Source organism: Corythoichthys intestinalis, chromosome 13 (genome assembly GCF_030265065.1).
Source record: "Corythoichthys intestinalis isolate RoL2023-P3 chromosome 13, ASM3026506v1, whole genome shotgun sequence".
Taxonomy (NCBI): Eukaryota; Metazoa; Chordata; class Actinopteri; order Syngnathiformes; family Syngnathidae; genus Corythoichthys; species Corythoichthys intestinalis.
Genome location: NC_080407.1, coordinates 3,395,155 through 3,412,119, shown reverse-complemented (window position 1 = coordinate 3,412,119; position 16,965 = coordinate 3,395,155). Strand labels below are relative to the sequence as shown.

Genomic DNA, 16,965 nt, shown 5'->3' with positions numbered 1-16,965 from the left:
AGCCTCGCCTATGTGAACGCCAGGTGAAGCTGAGCGAGCGCGTACTTTCCACGGAGCACGGCCTCCTGATCCGCTCGGCTCTACCGTCCGACCAGGGTCTGTACTACTGCCTGACTGCCGAGAACGGCTTCAAGCGTACCGTGGCTAAGATCCGCCTGCAGGTGCTGAGCGCCGCTGCCGCCGAAAGGGGCCGCTCGGCGTGGCCGTGGTCGGCGGCGGCCGAAAGCCTAGCCGTGCAGCAATTCTGCAAAGAGAGGAAGGAGCGGAAGGAGCTCCTGGAGCAGCGCAAGAGCGCTGCGCCCCCGCCGCCGGGGCCTCTCAGGGGGGACTTGGCCAAACTCAAGCCCCTGCTGGACCGCAGGAAGAGCCGAAACCGGCGAAATCATCTCCCGGAGGAATAACGGACACACCTTTAAACTCCAATGGGAAAACGAACCTTTATTGCAATGTTGGGACGAAAGGGAAGGATTTGAACACCAACAAGATGGATCCATGCTTGTCTTTAAGGCGAGTCCAGGTTTGCCAAGGCAACACTGATCTAAAATCCCAAGTATTTATTTCTGTGACGCATGCTCATAGATTTTAACTTACCATGCTGGCACGAGCAAGAGAATGGTTTCTCAGACTTTGGATTCCAGAGGAGATATTGCCCTCATAGGCCAATCGAACAGAATGACTGTGTGTACCCCAAACACCATAAACAATCCAACTATTCTTAGAGTATTCTTCCTTTAAAGACCAAATGTGAAGTAAGGTTGGCCAACCATGTTTTTGAATAATATCAATGGCTAAACAATGTTAAGCATATTTTCGTTATTTTTTTTAACGCAACCCTTCCAGATTCTTTGTTTAACCCACAGCAACGCCCTTGACAACGAAAATGCTTTTCTTCGGAAATCTTCGGAAATTACGTCACACAGAGAACTGCGAGGGAAGTCCGCCATAGAAGAGTATTGTTGCATTGCTTCTCGGTAAGATGCCACGGCGGTGTGTCGCGATGTATTGTTCTCAATCTAAAGAAAATTTGTATGAGTGGCCAAAGGATAGCAGGGCACGTAAATGGACATCTTTCGTTCGCACGAAGTTAATGAATTTCACGCCATCATCGAGTAGTGTTCTCTGCTACAAACAGGGGTGAAAGTGGGCCAGAACGGTCCGCAAGGCAGTTCCGATAAGAGATTTGGGGCCTGAACGGGGCGGAACGGTGCTTTGTTCCCGAAATACTAGCCCGGGATTGAACCATTGATCTCAGAACTGTGAGGGGAACGTGCTAACCACTGCGTGTGTGAAACCTGTTGTGTTGAATTAGATGGGGCTTTTTGCAAGGCAAAGGTCTATATTGTAAAATTGTTTTTTTTTTTCTGAATGGCGTTTTTTGCCGCACCGCACAGCCCAAACAGTCTGACCGACCATCACCAAAATGACTGGAATTTTCGCGCGACGCAAGGAATTTTTTTAACAAACCACAAAAATTTGCCATTCGCCCATAAATGTGTTTTTTTTTTTTTTTTTTTTTTTTTTTTAAACAATTTTCAAAACGCTACTTGTCCTACAATTTTTGATCATATTACATAATTTACAAAATAAAAAAATCCGGGATGGTAAGGGGTAGAGGTGTGCAAAATTTCCGATTCTTAGATTATTCGCGATTCGGCCGTGAAAGATTCGAGAACGATTCACAAACATCCAAATTCCGATTATTGAAATATGCCAAGTAAAGCTGGAAGTACAACACACTCAGCGCGCCGTGCGGTCTTCGGGACGCAATGAGGAACGGAGCGAGAGTAGCTAAACATCATGCTTCTCATTACCCAGCCCCTCGGGCAATGCCAATGCTCAACTCACGGCTTTAGCTCAACTCATGCCACGAGATAAAAAAAAAACCCCAACAACATACCTGACTGCTGCCGAAAAGCTGCTACAAAGTACATCCACATAATGTTACAGTAGATATCATTTATATAGGACTAGCTGCAATATAGATTCGGTAGCGTTAGCAGCACAGCTACAAAAAGCTAGATGTGGGCGTTAGTAAACGGCCGCCATCTTAAAGCAGTAGACTTCCCTGCAAGGCTGTTGTAGCGAACCTTCCAAGCGAACCTAATCAACTTTTTATCTAAAATACTCCTAAATCGGTAAAATATTGACTTGAATCTATCTTTAAAATAGTTTTAAAACTTTCACATGTCGAAAGTAGACAAAAGGGAAATTATCAGGAGCAATTTTAACAACTTTATGTTGATTCACAACATTAATTGAATGTAGTTTAAAGCTGCTGATACAAAATGGGGACTGGAGTTTTTTATTTACTGTTATTTTTGTATATTTGTTTACTGCCATATGTTAACTTGATACTGAAATAGTACTTTGGTTTAGCCTGAGAGTATTTTTGAACAATTTTGGAACTAATGTACAAAACATTTAAAAAAAAAAAAAAAAAAAAAGGGAGGGGGGTGCATCAATAATCGTTTTATAATCGAATCGGAGCCTCTGAATCGTAATCGAATCGTTAGGTCCCCAAAGATTCCCAGCTCTAGTAAGGGGCATACATTTTGTATACAGAATTTGGTAAAAATGTATAGTTCCCCCAAAATTCACCAAAAACTCTCCCATTGATTTATAATGGGATGCCATTGACAGCCATGTACGTCCAAATTTCCCATTCATTTTCAATGGCAAGAATACATAGGTTCTTGTGATTTTTGACCATTTACCATTACAGCTCCTTGACTTTATGTGACCTGAAATTTCCCCAGATTAACAGGAAGTTAGATGATATCAACAGGACCTGTCCCCCAAATAGATATACAAAGGACATGTCCCCCAAATGTCCCCAAATCAACAGGAAGTGACCTGATAGATCCCATCGTAATTTCTCTTGGAATTGCAATTTCTAGTTGGGCGTTATATTTATAACTGTGCCAAAAGCAATTTTTGCATTTTAGTGGTTTTAGGAGGTGTAAGTCAACCCAAAAAAAATTTAAAAAAAGATAGAGCTCCGTGCCGAACTTTGTCAGGGAGTTCCGGCAAGAAAGTCTAGCCACTTTCATCCCTGGCTACAAACACTTCGAAGATTCCTGCTTCCTCAACCGGTCTGCTTATGATCAAGGATTTGCAAAAAAGTATCTGTGATTTTTGGATAGATGACTGATTACTTTGTCAGAGCAGAGCTGCCAACTGTTGTGGAATGAACAGTAGAAGGTAGCGACGTTAGCCGAAAGGTAACTTGAGGCAAAACCGTGATCGTGTTGTGGAATGAACATTAGAAGCTAGCGGCGTTAGCCGAAAGCTAACTCGTGGCAATTCCCGATCATAGTTGTATTGAGTTCATTTTGCCTACACTTATAACTTTGTCAAAACTTTTCTTTTATCCCAAGCAATAATAGGTGGTTTATTTACCTGACATGTCTCAGCGAACCCTTCCGCCTTCGTCAGACGGTCCAAAGGCGGAGGTGTTCGCTGAAACGTGTCAGGTAAATAAAAGCTAACGTCGCTAGCTTCTGCTGTTCATTACACAACATGATCGGAGATTCGTCAAAACTTTTCTTTTATCCCAGGCAATAGTAGGTGGTTTATTTACCTGACATGCATCAAATCATAAAAATAATAACAGCCTATATTTTACCAATCTTGTAATCTCGATGGGTCTTGTCTCCAATCCATATCAGGTAGTCTGGGCACATTGTTTGCATCCTGATTAGCGTCTGGCTAATACATGTACGGTCCAACATAAAATTCCAACCTCTTGGATCTCCTCACTTTCGCTTGATCTATCGCTTATATCGCTGTTTGAATTATTGTTTGAAGGGCTTTGGCCATATGGAGCGCTGCCATCGCTGTTCTCTGTGTGACGTATCACTTCCGGGTTCGTCCCCTTTCAGGCTCGAACTTCGGAAACGCGATTATTTTGTCAACTATACAACATGTAAATTATTTTTCATGCTTTATTTGTTGGACAATTTTCAATTACATTGTGACCCTATTTGGCATTTTATGAAATTACTTCACATTTGGTTTTTAATATCTAAGGGGAAAATGCTTTGTGGCGGTTTAAAAAGCAGAATTGAAGAGGACTGAATCACTGAAAAATCTTTGGCAAAAACTTCCATGCTTCCATTTTTAATTTTATAGTCAAATCAAAAGTGTCAAGTGTAATCCCACTGCTACCATCTAGTGGTCAGAAGAGAAATTACATCAGTGGGAAGCAAAAAAACGACTCCATAATGGTAACCCCAGTTTGAGAACCACTGTGGTAGCGCCCTTTTGTTTCACAACACCAAAATGTCCGCCGGCTTGTGAATACATCATGTCAATACAGATTACATGCTATTTAATGTGAAATCCGACCATCTGCAACTCGCAGAGATGTTAGTTTTGGCTCCGAGCGTCTGTTTCAAGCCAAACATAAGCACGCTTTTCTATTTATTGGTAGGACTGACGGCCGGATGAAAACATTTAGATGAGAATTACCTTTAGTGACATTTTTTTTTAGTGCTGATGTACAGTATAAAAGTCTTGCATCTGAAAGTGAAACCACTTTTGTGTTCTTTCTGGTCTCGTCCCAGCGGGGAGATAAATCTGCCGTTTGACATTTTGCCGAGTCGGCGTTCTGTCTCAGTTCACAAAGGACGAGTCAAAGAATTTTTTTGCTTTAGAAAAACAAAAACGCCTCCCTATCGTGACCGCGGCATAATAATAACTTGATGTGATTTAGGGTGAAAAAAATGTCAAGCTCTACTTGTGCTTTTATTCCTTTTGAAGCGGGAAAAACACAAATCAACATAATTAGCGCGCCTTGAAATTGCTTTCCCGGAAGGCTCGAAATCCCTGATTGACAAGAAGTTGAAGCTTTACAAAAATCACAGTATTACTATTGAAGAGGAAATGATAAATAATAAGTCCGTATCACAACAGCGGGGTCAGACGGTCTGCTTTTCCTTGCACCTGACGACGATGTACAAAATCAGGCAGAGAGTAAAGATGAACAAGCCCACACCCAACAGGAGTTTTCGGATCACGTCCAACATCGTCATCGAGTCCACCAGCGCCATCTTCAGCATGGCGGCCGACTCGTCGTCCAGTTCGGCCGTCTGAAATCGGAAAGTCGTGAGGGTCAAGAGAAATCCGAACACCTCCGACAGGGCGGGCTTACCTCGTTCATCCAGACCAGAGGGAAAATTGTAGTCTCGTTAATTTTCTTCAATACCCTTCGCGCGTACACAAAGTTGTTAGTTATCTGCAACTGCTTCAGGACTTGAAGCCAAATAAGAAAAACTCACGTGATGACTTTTGACGGTCCGTACATCATGTTCACCTGGATTCTCTTGGCAAATCCCAGAGTAATTCCAGTCATCTGGTAAAAAGAACATTATGAATGGGCAGGTGTATGTTTTGAGGTTAGTCCCGATTAAAGGTAGGGGTGCACGATATCCATTTTTTGAAACCGATACAGATATCGATAACTTCCTGCTCCTCAAAGCTAATATCGATAACCGATAATAAATATATAATTTTTAGGGCTGTCAAAATTATCGCGTTAACGGGCGGTAATTAATTTTTTAAATTAATCACGTTAAAATATTTGACGCAATTAACGCACAAATGCCCCACTCAAACAGATTAAAATGAGCGCACAGTGATATGTGTACTTGTGTTTTTCGGAGTTTTGGCGCCCTCTGCTGGCGCTTGGGTGCGACTGATTTTATAGGCTTCCGCACCCATGAGCATTGTGTAAGTAATTATTGACATCAACAATGGTGGGCTACTAGTTTATTTTTTTATTTAAAATTTTACAAATTTTATTAAAACGAAAACATGAAGAGGGGTTTCAATATACAATTTCTATAACTTGTACTAACATTTATCTTTTAAGAACTACAAGTCTTTCTATCCATGGATCGCTTTAACAGAATGTTAATAATGGTAATGCTGTCTTGATCTATTGTTGTAATAAAGAAATACAGTACTTATGTACCGTATGTTGAATGGATATGATGGTTTGAATAACTAACACTGTAAACATTATATAGTAAGGTTTATCACTCATTCCTCAAAACAAAAATATGGTAGAACAAAAAGGATTAATGGCTTGCCTTATAATAATATAAACGGCAGTGAGTGAACCCATATTCAATAAAGTATTAGTATAACTATTATATGTATGTATAGCATAGCACACTAGCTTGAACTACTAGCCTTAAGCATTGGCTGGCTTCTATAACACAACAACTTATGAAGTTCTGTACATATGACCCTTAACCACCGAAGAAAACATATATTGCACATCCATATGTTATAGTAAACATAAATACTTACAGACATATATTTCCGAGTCGGAAACGTAAGTAACAGAAAGCATTCACGATTGTCAATGCTAACGCTAGACACAGCACTGTGTAAAGTGAATGAGTTTGTGGGCCAAATTATAGATGCAGCGAATTATTCTGACCGGCAGGTGGCAGCAATGCCCCGCAAATGGTCAACTGATTTCACAGCCAGCGAACACAGTTCATACTGTATTATCGGTCCTATTTAGGGTTGTTCCTATCATGTTTTTTTGCTCCCGATCCGGATCGTTTTAGTTTGAGTATCTGCCGATCCCGATATTTCCCGATCCTATTGCTTTTTTTTTGCTCCCGATTCAATTCCAATCATTCACGATCATTTTTCCCGATCATATACATTTTGGCAATGCATTAAGAAAAAAAATGAATAAAACTCGAATATATACATTCAACATACAGTACATAAGTACTGTATTTGTTTATTATGACAATAAATCCTCAAGATGGCATTTACATTATTAACATTCTTTCTGTGAGAGGGATCCACGGATAGAAAGACTTGTAATTCTTAAAGGATAAGTGTGACTTTGTAAGTTGTGACTAAATATTGCCATCTAGTGTATTTGTTGAGCTTTCAGTAAATGATACTGTAGCCATTTAACTGTTCTGCCCAAATGCATGATGGGAAGTGCACCCATGACTGTGATATATCTTCTCTGCGTTGGGAAATAACATAGTGTGTTAAGAAAAAGATCAATTGCTACCTTTCTTCCCCACATTGCTTCCCACGATATTTCTTATCGTAGGGGGAGGGATTGTAAGGCTTGAGCCAATTAAAAAATGTTTCAAAGGCTGCCGAAATTCACTCTACTCATTTTACGCTGCCTTTTAGCTCTATATATATATAGGTAAAACGACATTACAGATTCAACGCGACAATGCGTGAGTGGGTCGTGCAGCGCACGCGTTAATTGCGTTAAATATTATAACGTGATAATTTTTTTTTTAAAATAATTACCGCCGTTAACGGGATAAGTTTGATAACCCTACCTTAAGCCTAAACTAAAGACTCTGGATGAGTGTAACATATTATGTCTGTAACGTTAAATACAATTAGAAAACAATTTAATTAAAAAATATATATATATATTTAAAAAAGGCATGTCCGATATTTTTTACCGATTCCGATACTTTGAAAATGACGTGATTGGACCCGATCGATCGGCATCCCGATATGTTATAGTAAACATAAATACTTACATATATTTCCGAGGCGGAAACGTAAGTAACAGAAAGCATTCACGATTGTCAATGCTAACGCTAGACACAGCACTGTGTAAAGTGAATGAGTTTGTGGGCCAAATTATTGATGCAGCAAATTATTCTGACCGGCAGGTGGCAGCAATGCCCCGCAAATGTTCAACTGATTTCCCAGCCAGCAAGCACAGTTCATACTGTATTATCGGTCCTATTAATTATGTTATTGGATTTATTGGGATGACGTCATAATTCCTATTATCGGACCAGTACTTACAGGTTCCACATCCAGGTAGGTCTTGTGTTCTTCCAAAATGGGTTGAAGCCCCTTTATGGAATCCAGCAGAGAAGGACTACCGTAAAGGAAGTGCGGTAAAGAGATGTAGATGGGTTGTCCTGCGATGAAAAAACAAGGGCGTGAGAACTCTGTGACTGAAAGCGATAAGTGTCACGACTGACCGCTTTGACAGGAGCTGATGTCTAACACGCCGGCTATGGTGCAGTTCTTGGTAATCACGGGATCACGGCAGTAACAGTGGTTGTCCGGGTTGTCCGCCGGCGAGGCCATGGTAGACGGCAGGAGTCCGAAGCGGTACACCGGGATCCCTTTCAGATCCAACGACTGCTCGTAGGCGGCCGACACCGACCTGCCGAACATAAAGCGGAGTGACCTCTAGCGGCCGTTCGGACCCTTTGCGGAGAGACTCACCGGCAGATGTCAGAGGAGAAGAAAAAGAGGGGCTCCGACGCATTCACGAAGGGTGCAAAGTTGGAACCATCTGGAAAAGGAGGTAAAGTCCACTGAAAATTCTCACAAAACTTTATCAACTCCTCACCTGTTCCGTTGATCATGTTGCAGTACTTATCGTCCCAGAAGTTCAGGGTCCTTAAAAAAAAAAAAAAAAAAAATGAGCAGCAAGTTCCTCAAAATATACAGTGCCCTCCATAATTATTGGCACCCCTGAAAAAGACGTGGTTTTTTAGCCTCTAATTTATGTATTTTTAGTCAAATAATATGGGACCTTAATGGGAAAAAAATAGAAAAATCCAACCTTCCATACAAGTGCATTCAATCAGTGGGGAAAAAATCCCACATAAAGAAAAAATTATGTGACATCAAATAACGTGTGTCACAAATATTAGCACCCCTGGTGTTAGTTAATACTTTGTACAACCCCCTTTTGCCAACAAAACAAGTTCTGGGGACTGAGATGGCAATGGGAGGAGCTTGATTTTGTGTCTGGTGAGCCATTTCTGTGTCGATTTGGCCATATGTTTAGGGTCATTGTCTTGCTGAAAGACCCAGTGACGACCCATCTTCAGCTTTTGGGCCAAGGGCAACAGATTTTGATTTAAAATGTCCTGGTATTTCAAAGCATTCATGATGCCATGCACCCTAACAAGGTTCCCAGGGCCTTTGGAAGCGAAACAGCCCCACAGCATCACTCAATCAATCAAATTTATTTATATAGCCCTTTACAAAACCAGAAAGGCTGTCAAAGTGCTTTACAACAAAACATGGCTCAAGATAAATAAAAGGAAAATATTATACAATGACATTTGAAAAAATAAAACAAAACAAAAAACAAAGATGGCGCATCGCGATAAAAGTCCAACAAATAAAACAATAAAACCGATAAAATCCAAAGACATTAAAAAGACCATTAAGCAAATAAAACCAGGCTATCCTAATCTGTGTGAAAGGCCAGTCTAAAAAGGTACGTTTTTCGCCGAGACTTAAAAAGACCTACATCCGCGTAGGTGCGGATTTCGGGGGGAAGGCTATTCCACAGCCTGGGGGCAGCAACCGCAAAGGATCGGTCTCCCCAGTGTTTTAAGTTTTGACCTCGGAACATCTAAAAGAAGCTGGCCGGTCGAGCGAAGAGTCCTGCCAGAGTTACGAAAAGTTACAATTTCCGATAAATAAAATGGAGCCTGGCCATTAATAGAATGAAAAACAAACAGTAAAAGTTTAAAATCAATTCTAAAATGGACTGGAAGCCAGTGGAGTGATGATAGCACGGGCGTAATATGCTCACGTCTAGGTGCACCTGTTAAAAATTGAGCAGCAGCATTTTGAACAAGTTGCAGCCGAGAAATCGAGAACTTGGGGAGGCCAACATAAAGTGCATTGCAGTAGTCCAGCCTTGAGCTTATAAAAGCGTGAATTGCTTTTTCAAGGTCGTGGCGACTAAGAAAAGACCTTACTTTTGCTAAGACACGGAGTTGGAAAAAACTTGCTCTTACAACAGAACTTATTTGTTTTTCAAAGTTAAGCCTGTTATCGAATATCACTCCGAGATTTGTAACGTGTGTCTTAAAAATGTCAGCCGGAGCGCCAGAGTTGGGCTCAAGGGCTTTCATCATGGAAGGTGTGCCAAAAGTAATGAATTCAGTTTTGCTCTCACTGACCCACCCCCATACTTCACAGTAGGTATGAGGTGCTTTTCAGCATGCGCATCTTTCGTGGCACGCCAGACCCACTTAGAGTGTTTGTTGCCAAAAATCTCAATCTTGGTGTCACACAAAAATACACACGGTCCCAGGCTTCAACTGGGACTGTGTGCTTTGGTCAGATGAGACCACTGGGTCACGGGGTCTTTCAGCAAGACAATGATCCGAAACATATGACAAAAGGGGGTTGTACAAAAATATTAACACCAGGGGTGCTAATAATTGTGACACACATTATTTGATGTCAAATATTTTTTTCTTTATGTGGGATTTTTTCCCCACTGAATGAATGCACTTGTATTGAAGGTAGGATTTTTCTCTTTTTTTACCAATAAGGTCCCATATTATTTGAATAAAAACAAATTATTAGAAGTTAAAAAACATCTTTTTCAGGGGTGCCAATAATCATGGAGGGCACTGTATATATTGTCCATGCTTACTTGGAACTGCGCCACTTGTCAATAGTCCCCACTTTGGTGATGTCGCCCTTGCCGGTGAAGATATTGTAGGGCCCGTCAAAGGTGTAGTTATACTGACACGAGTAGATTTCATATCAAGAAATATCACAGCAAAAAATATTAGAATTAGTACTAAATAATCAAAGAATTGTTAGATTCTGCTGTATCTCTATGTGTGACTAACGGGTGCAAAAAGACCAATTTTGGTCTTCAGCAGTGGGTCTCTGTAGCCCCACAGCAGCTCCCTGACGGTGCGGCGCTGGAACAGGGATGAGTTGCTGGACTTGATCATCTTCTCCAGAATGGAATGCATTGGCTTTGGAACCATCGAATACGACGCCTTGAACACACCAAAACAAGCGTTCAGATTTTGTTTTTCCATGACTGGTGAGCACCAAGTTGATAAGAGCACCTTTTATGAGTTCTGATTACAGCCACAGATTAAAACGCTTATCAGGATTGTCAACTGCCACGATTTATAATGATGTAATTAATCATGACAGTGTAATGATGGGAGGGTTAAGTATGAAATTGTCTTTGGTTACTGAGCTGAGGGTTCATATCCACGAGTGATAGGACGCAATCTTTGCTTGTTAAAGGGTGAGGAATTATCAGTCTTTGGGTTTGTTTGCAAAATAATTTCATTTGGCTGATTAATAAGGTTGGGTTACCCTAGTCCAGGGGTTTTCAACCCAGTCCTCAAGGCACACTGTGGGTCCTGGTTTTTGTTCCAGCCGATCCAGCAGAGACAGTTGAACCAATGAGGCTTCTGCTAAAACAAGCCACACCTGACTGCAATCAACTGATTGCACTTGTAAAACACCAGATTGGGGAAAAAGTGTTGTCATCTTGTTTGGTAAGAATGAAATCCTGCACCCACAGTGTGCCTTAGTGGAATAGGTTGGGGACCCCTGCCCTAGTCCAGGGGTTTTCAACCCAGTCCTCAAGGCACACTGTGGGTCCTGGTTTTTGTTCCAGCCGATCCAGCAGAGACAGTTGAACCAATGAGGCTTCTGCTAAAACAAGCCACACCTGACTGCAATCAACTGATTGCACTTGTAAAACACCAGATTGGGGAAAAAGTGTTGTCATCTTGTTTGGTAAGAATGAAATCCTGCACCCACAGTGTGCCTTAGTGGAATAGGTTGGGAACCCCTGCCCTAGTCTATAAAGATAGCGGGTATGAAGGAGATTTATGAGTTTGAAGTTCGCCTCAGGCTATTTTCTTGCTGTACAGCCCTTACCGCCACCGCCAAGTTCAAGCTGCTGATCATGTCGTTTTCCGTTCCCACCGAATACATCGGTTCAAAGACCGCTTCGTTCATAATGAGGTAGGAAACTGTGTCGTTGGGGTTGAAGGTGATGCCCATTTTGGGTATGTATCTGGTCCTGGGAAAGATGGGTGGATGATGAATAAATACCACATGGTAGTCGGCTAGTTTAATCCAATCTTACCAGTAGCTGTAAGGTCCCTTCTCCACGACCACAGGGGTGGCACCTTCCTCCACCACCTCCCTGGCGTTTTGCACGTCAAAGAATATGAACTGTCTTAAGACCCCTCCTCCCGGTGTCAACCAGTTCTCGTACGTCGGCGTTCCGGGCTGGATGACGGCTTCCTAGACCCCCGCGCGCACCCCGACAGACAAGACTATTTTTATCCAGACTGAAGCACAGATGGCCGCTACCATTTTTCCCACCAACAACTCGCCAGAGTCTGATGGATTTCACCTTGATGCCGGCGGCGCGTACCTGTAAGACTGATTCTACGATGAGATTGTCCCCCACGGGGAAGAGGATGCCCCCCAGCAGGGCCAACGCTGCCCCGATGACTATTCCGGCAATCAGCCCGCAGCTCCTGTTACAGCAGCCCATCTCTCCGCGTGTGTTCGCGCAGTCTTCTGTATGCGATGCTTGTCGCCGGCTTCGACTTCAGAGCGGCTGATACCAGGTAGAAGGTGCGCGCCTTCACTGGAACAGCGCTTTTATACAGTCTCCAAGGGTTTAATGTTCACCACGCAGCAGGTTATCAGCGCTATCTTATTAGGCGATAGCTGGTCGAAAGGTCGTCGAGCAATTTCTCAGCAAACAACTCACGTGCGGGCTTGAGTCAACATTCTGCGCGTCTTGGAAGTCTCTCAAATCCTCGTTAGTCGCTCCTGTTTGGATGCTTTTGTTTTTCCGTTTGTTAACATTTTGTCAGTTATTTGTCTGTTGGGCAGATTGTGGCTTGTCTCAAAGTGCAGTTTGATTAGCTCCACAGCGTGACGTCAAACGGATGGATTTGGATGGCGGTCTGAGCGGCTGTGCCAGAATTTGTCAAATGGTCATGTATGCTGTTTTTGTTACCACTGGAGGGCAGTGTCAATCACACTTTGATGGACATTGGCTTACCCTCATGGAAAGAAACTGCAGAATGATGTCGGTATCAAACTCAAGGCTCGGGGGCAAATCCAGCCCATTAAAAATAAATCCCATGCCTCGATTTTGTACGGTTTCTGTAGTTTCCAATGAAAAATCAGGATCCACAGAAACAGAATTCTTAAAAATATATTATCTATCATCATCCAAAAGTTAATGTTCTTGCATACCCAGAATCCAAGCCTTCCAGTGTCCACCCAGTAAAACCGGTTGTAACTCCTCCGCAGCACAATGTGTAATCTTCCTCCATACATGACATCTGACTTCATGCAAGCTGTCACAGGGCGCCCACCCAAAAATTAGCAAGTCACCCCGCCCACACGCCCCAAAAACACACATTTGGTCATGTGCTTCCGCGAATTGTTGTCACACCAGCAAACCTTTGTACACACTGTTGACTGTGCAGACTTTTGCTTGACTTTGTCCCAGCAGCTGAATTATTTAACACAAACAATGACTAATGTACGGATGAGCGAGCAGGCAGAGCGGACGGGGTCTGCCACTGTCACTGCTTGCAGGCTTTTCTTCCTACGGGAACATATACAGTACTGTGTTGCCGCATAGTAACAGTAGAAAATATGAATTATGCAATAAAATCGTACAGAGCAGTCAATAATTCTCAAATGATTTGCTTCTTCAGGAAAGCGATTGTCAATCAGTCAACCTAGAATAAATATTGTAGAAATAGATTAGATATGATATTGTAGTCAAAATAGTAGGGTTATTACCTAAAGATCCCGATCGATCGGGTCCGATCACGTCATTTTCAAAGTATCGGAATCGGCAAAAAAAAATCGGACATGCCTTTTTTAATATATATTAGGGCTGTCCAAATTATCGCGTTAACGGTCGTTAATTAATTTTTTAAATTAATCACATTAAAATATTTGACGCAATTAACGCAGATGCCCCGCTCAGATTTAAATGACGGTACAGTGAAACGTTCACTTGTTAATTGTGTTTTATGGAGTTTTGCCGCCCTCTGCTGGCGCTTGGGTGCGACTGATTTTATAGGCTTCAGCACCCATGAGCATTGTGTCAGTAATTATTGACATGAACAATGGTGGGCTACTAGTTTATTTTTTGATTGAAAGTTTTACAAATTTTATTAAAACGAAAACATTAAGAGGGGTTTTAATATAAAATTTCTATAACTTGTACTAACATTTTTCTTTTAAGAACTATAAGTCTTTCTATCCATGGATCGCTTTAACAGAATGTTAATGTTAATGCCATCTTGTTGATTTATTGTTATAATAAACAAATACAGTCCTTATGTACTGTATGTTGAATGTATATATCCATCTTGTGTCTTATCTTTGCATTCCAACCATAATTTACAGAAAAATATGGCATACTTTCTAGATGGTTTGAATTGCGATTAATTGCGATTAATTAGGATTAATTCATTTTTAAGCTGTAATTAACTTTATTAAAAATTTTAATCGTTTGACAGCCCTAATATATATTTTTTTATTTAAATCGTTTTCTAATTGTATTTAACCTTACAGACAAAATGTCTTGCACTCATCCAGAGTAGTTTTGGCTTAAAGTAGGGCTATCAAATTTATTGCGTTAACGGCAGTAATTAATTTTTAAAAATTAATCACGTTAAATAATTAACGCATGCGCTGCACGACCCACTCACGCATTGTCGCGTTCAATCTATAAAGACGCCGGTTTACCTATAGATGGCGCTAAAAGGCAGCGTATAATGAGTAGAGAGAATTTTGACAGCCTTTGGAGCCATTTTTTATGTGGCTAAAGACTTACAACACCTCTCTCAACAATTAGAAATAACGTGGGAGGCAATGTAGGGAAAAAAGGTAGTAGTTGATCATTTTCCTAACACCCTATGTTCTTTCCCAACACAGAGAAGATATATCAATTGGTGCCCCTACGGACAGTCATGGTTGCACTTCCCATCATGCATTTGGGCAGAAGTTAAATGGCTGCAGTATCATTTACTGAAAGCTCAACAAATACACTAGATGGCAATATTTAGTCACAATATACAAAGTCACACTTATCCTTTTAAGAATTACAAGTCTTTCTATCCGTGGATCCCTCTCACAGAAAGAATGTTAATAATGTAAATGCCATCTTGAGGATTTATTGTCATAATAAACAAATACAGTACTTATGTACTGTACGTTGAATGTATATATTCGTCCGAGTTTTATCCATTTTTTTCTTAATGCATTGCCAAAATGTATGTGGTCGGGAAAAATTATCGGGAATGATTGGAATTGAATCGGGAGCACAAAAAAAAAAGCAATCAGATCGGGAAATATCGGGTTCGGCAGATACTTAAACTAAATCAATCGGGAGCGGATCGGGAGCAAAAAAACATTATCGGAACAACCCTATATCATTAACTCATTGGCTGGCATGAAAGGTCTTAGAGCAGTGGTTCTTAACCTTGCTAAACGTACCGAACCCTACAAGTTTCACATGTGGATTCACCAAACCCTTCTGAATTGGATTTAAAAAAGCCATTTTTTTCCAAAACCAATATAGCCTAACTAATAACAATACATTTTATTTGTAGAGCACTTTTACCAATTCTCAAAAACTCTTTACAGTTGAAACAAATAACTGTAAACTAAGCTGCTAAACTAGCAAGCTAATAATTCAGCAAGTTCGAAAAGTCTTCTCATTTTGACAGCATTTTTTATAAACCGGTCAAAATTTGAGACCACGCCGCCCATTGTTCTGTCATATTCCCTCATACCAAGTGAGCGTCAACCTTCCACTGAGCAAACCAGTTCCTCCTCCCATCAGATTGAGGACTAGCAGTTAAAAGAGATGATTACACCTGTAAAATGGGAGCAAACAGTACAAAACCTGGTTTAAAATGCCAATTTGCCTAGATTTAATCAGCGTATGAAAATAGGGCTCTGTGTTTCTTTACCTTTGACGAACCCCTTAATCTTACTCACCGAACCCCTTGGTTTCGATCGAGCCGTTGTCTTAGAGGAACCAGTTTTTTTTGTTTGTTTGTTTGTTTTTAATCCAGTTTTTACATTGACCACACGATAACTGTCAAATTTGCAGTTGCAACACTGAATCCAAGAACACATTTTTATCATAAGCGGATTTTTAGGGGGGCCAGGCCCCTCCTGGTGTCCGAAAAGTGTCATTGCATGTAATTGACTTTCCTATATATATTGAAGTTGTAAAGTGAAAAAACTGCAACAAAAATGAATTAAATTTACAAAAAAATAAAATTTTATAATGGGTCAAAATTATTTTTCTAGCATCTTAGATGGTCATTTGCTTTCCATATAATTTTCTATATATATATATATATTAGAAAAGAAATATTAAAAAAAAATAAAAATACATAAATAAATAATAATTGAAATAAAAAATAAAGATAATTTTTCTTTGATCGAAAATATTTTTTTTTGATTGAGGCAATTTTTGGGGGGATTGAATGATTTAGACACAAATGTCCTAATCATAATATGGCCCAAACCAAAAAATGGATTGCTTCAATCAAAACTTTTTCAATGAAAAATTAAGTGTTCAAATGCAAATTTTTCAATCTCAAATATTTTTTCGCATTCAAAAACTTTTTCTATGATTGATTTTTTTTTTTTTTTTTTTTTTTTTTTTTGATTGAAGTGATTTTCTTTTGAAAATATATTTTTTAAGCAACTTCTATTTTGATTGAATAATAAAGACAAAAATGTCCTAGCCAAAATGTGGCCCAAAAACAAATCAACATTACTTCAAATTAAAAAAAAAAATCAAAGAAAAATAGCTTTCACATGCATATTTTTTTTTTTTTTTTTGGTTTCAAATTTATTTTTGCATTCAAACACATTTTTTTAAATTGAAGTGACAATATATTGATTGAATAATAAAGACACAAGCAATATTGTTATAATATACTACTATATATAATAGTAGTATAATCATTATATTAATTATTCATTGTCAATCATATTTGTCATGAGGAGTGTCATTTGAAAGCTATTCTTAGTGTAGAATCTGTATTCTGTAGTATTTACTCAACATATAATATTAATTCTGAAGTATGTAGGATTAACTCCAGAAATCATTCTTTATATGACGAACATGATGTG

At 40.1% G+C, this 16,965-nt stretch overlaps 2 protein-coding genes across 2 annotated transcripts in view; one reads left to right on the top strand and one right to left on the bottom strand.

The window, feature by feature from the left end:
- sema3c (sema domain, immunoglobulin domain (Ig), short basic domain, secreted, (semaphorin) 3C) overlaps window positions 1-7,072 on the top strand; it is a 31,813-nt gene extending 24,741 nt beyond the window's left edge. The window contains exon 18 of the mRNA XM_057855030.1: window positions 24-7,072. Coding sequence (XP_057711013.1) covers window positions 24-401 — 378 coding nt within the window. The 3' untranslated portion in view covers window positions 402-7,072. The remainder of the gene's footprint in view (window positions 1-23) is intronic.
- Window positions 4,713-13,132, bottom strand: cd36 (CD36 molecule (CD36 blood group)). Its single transcript, XM_057855031.1, has 12 exons — window positions 12,203-13,132; window positions 11,909-12,069; window positions 11,698-11,842; window positions 10,638-10,793; window positions 10,436-10,527; window positions 8,378-8,427; window positions 8,251-8,320; window positions 8,001-8,188; window positions 7,819-7,937; window positions 5,280-5,353; window positions 5,153-5,207; window positions 4,713-5,090 (listed from the first exon to the last, which is right to left on the bottom strand). The coding sequence occupies exons 1-12, from the start codon at window positions 12,323-12,325 to the stop codon at window positions 4,920-4,922; spliced, it is 1,404 nt and encodes a 467-aa protein (XP_057711014.1). The 5' UTR covers window positions 12,326-13,132; the 3' UTR covers window positions 4,713-4,919.
- Between the last annotated feature and the right edge of the window lie 3,833 nt (window positions 13,133-16,965).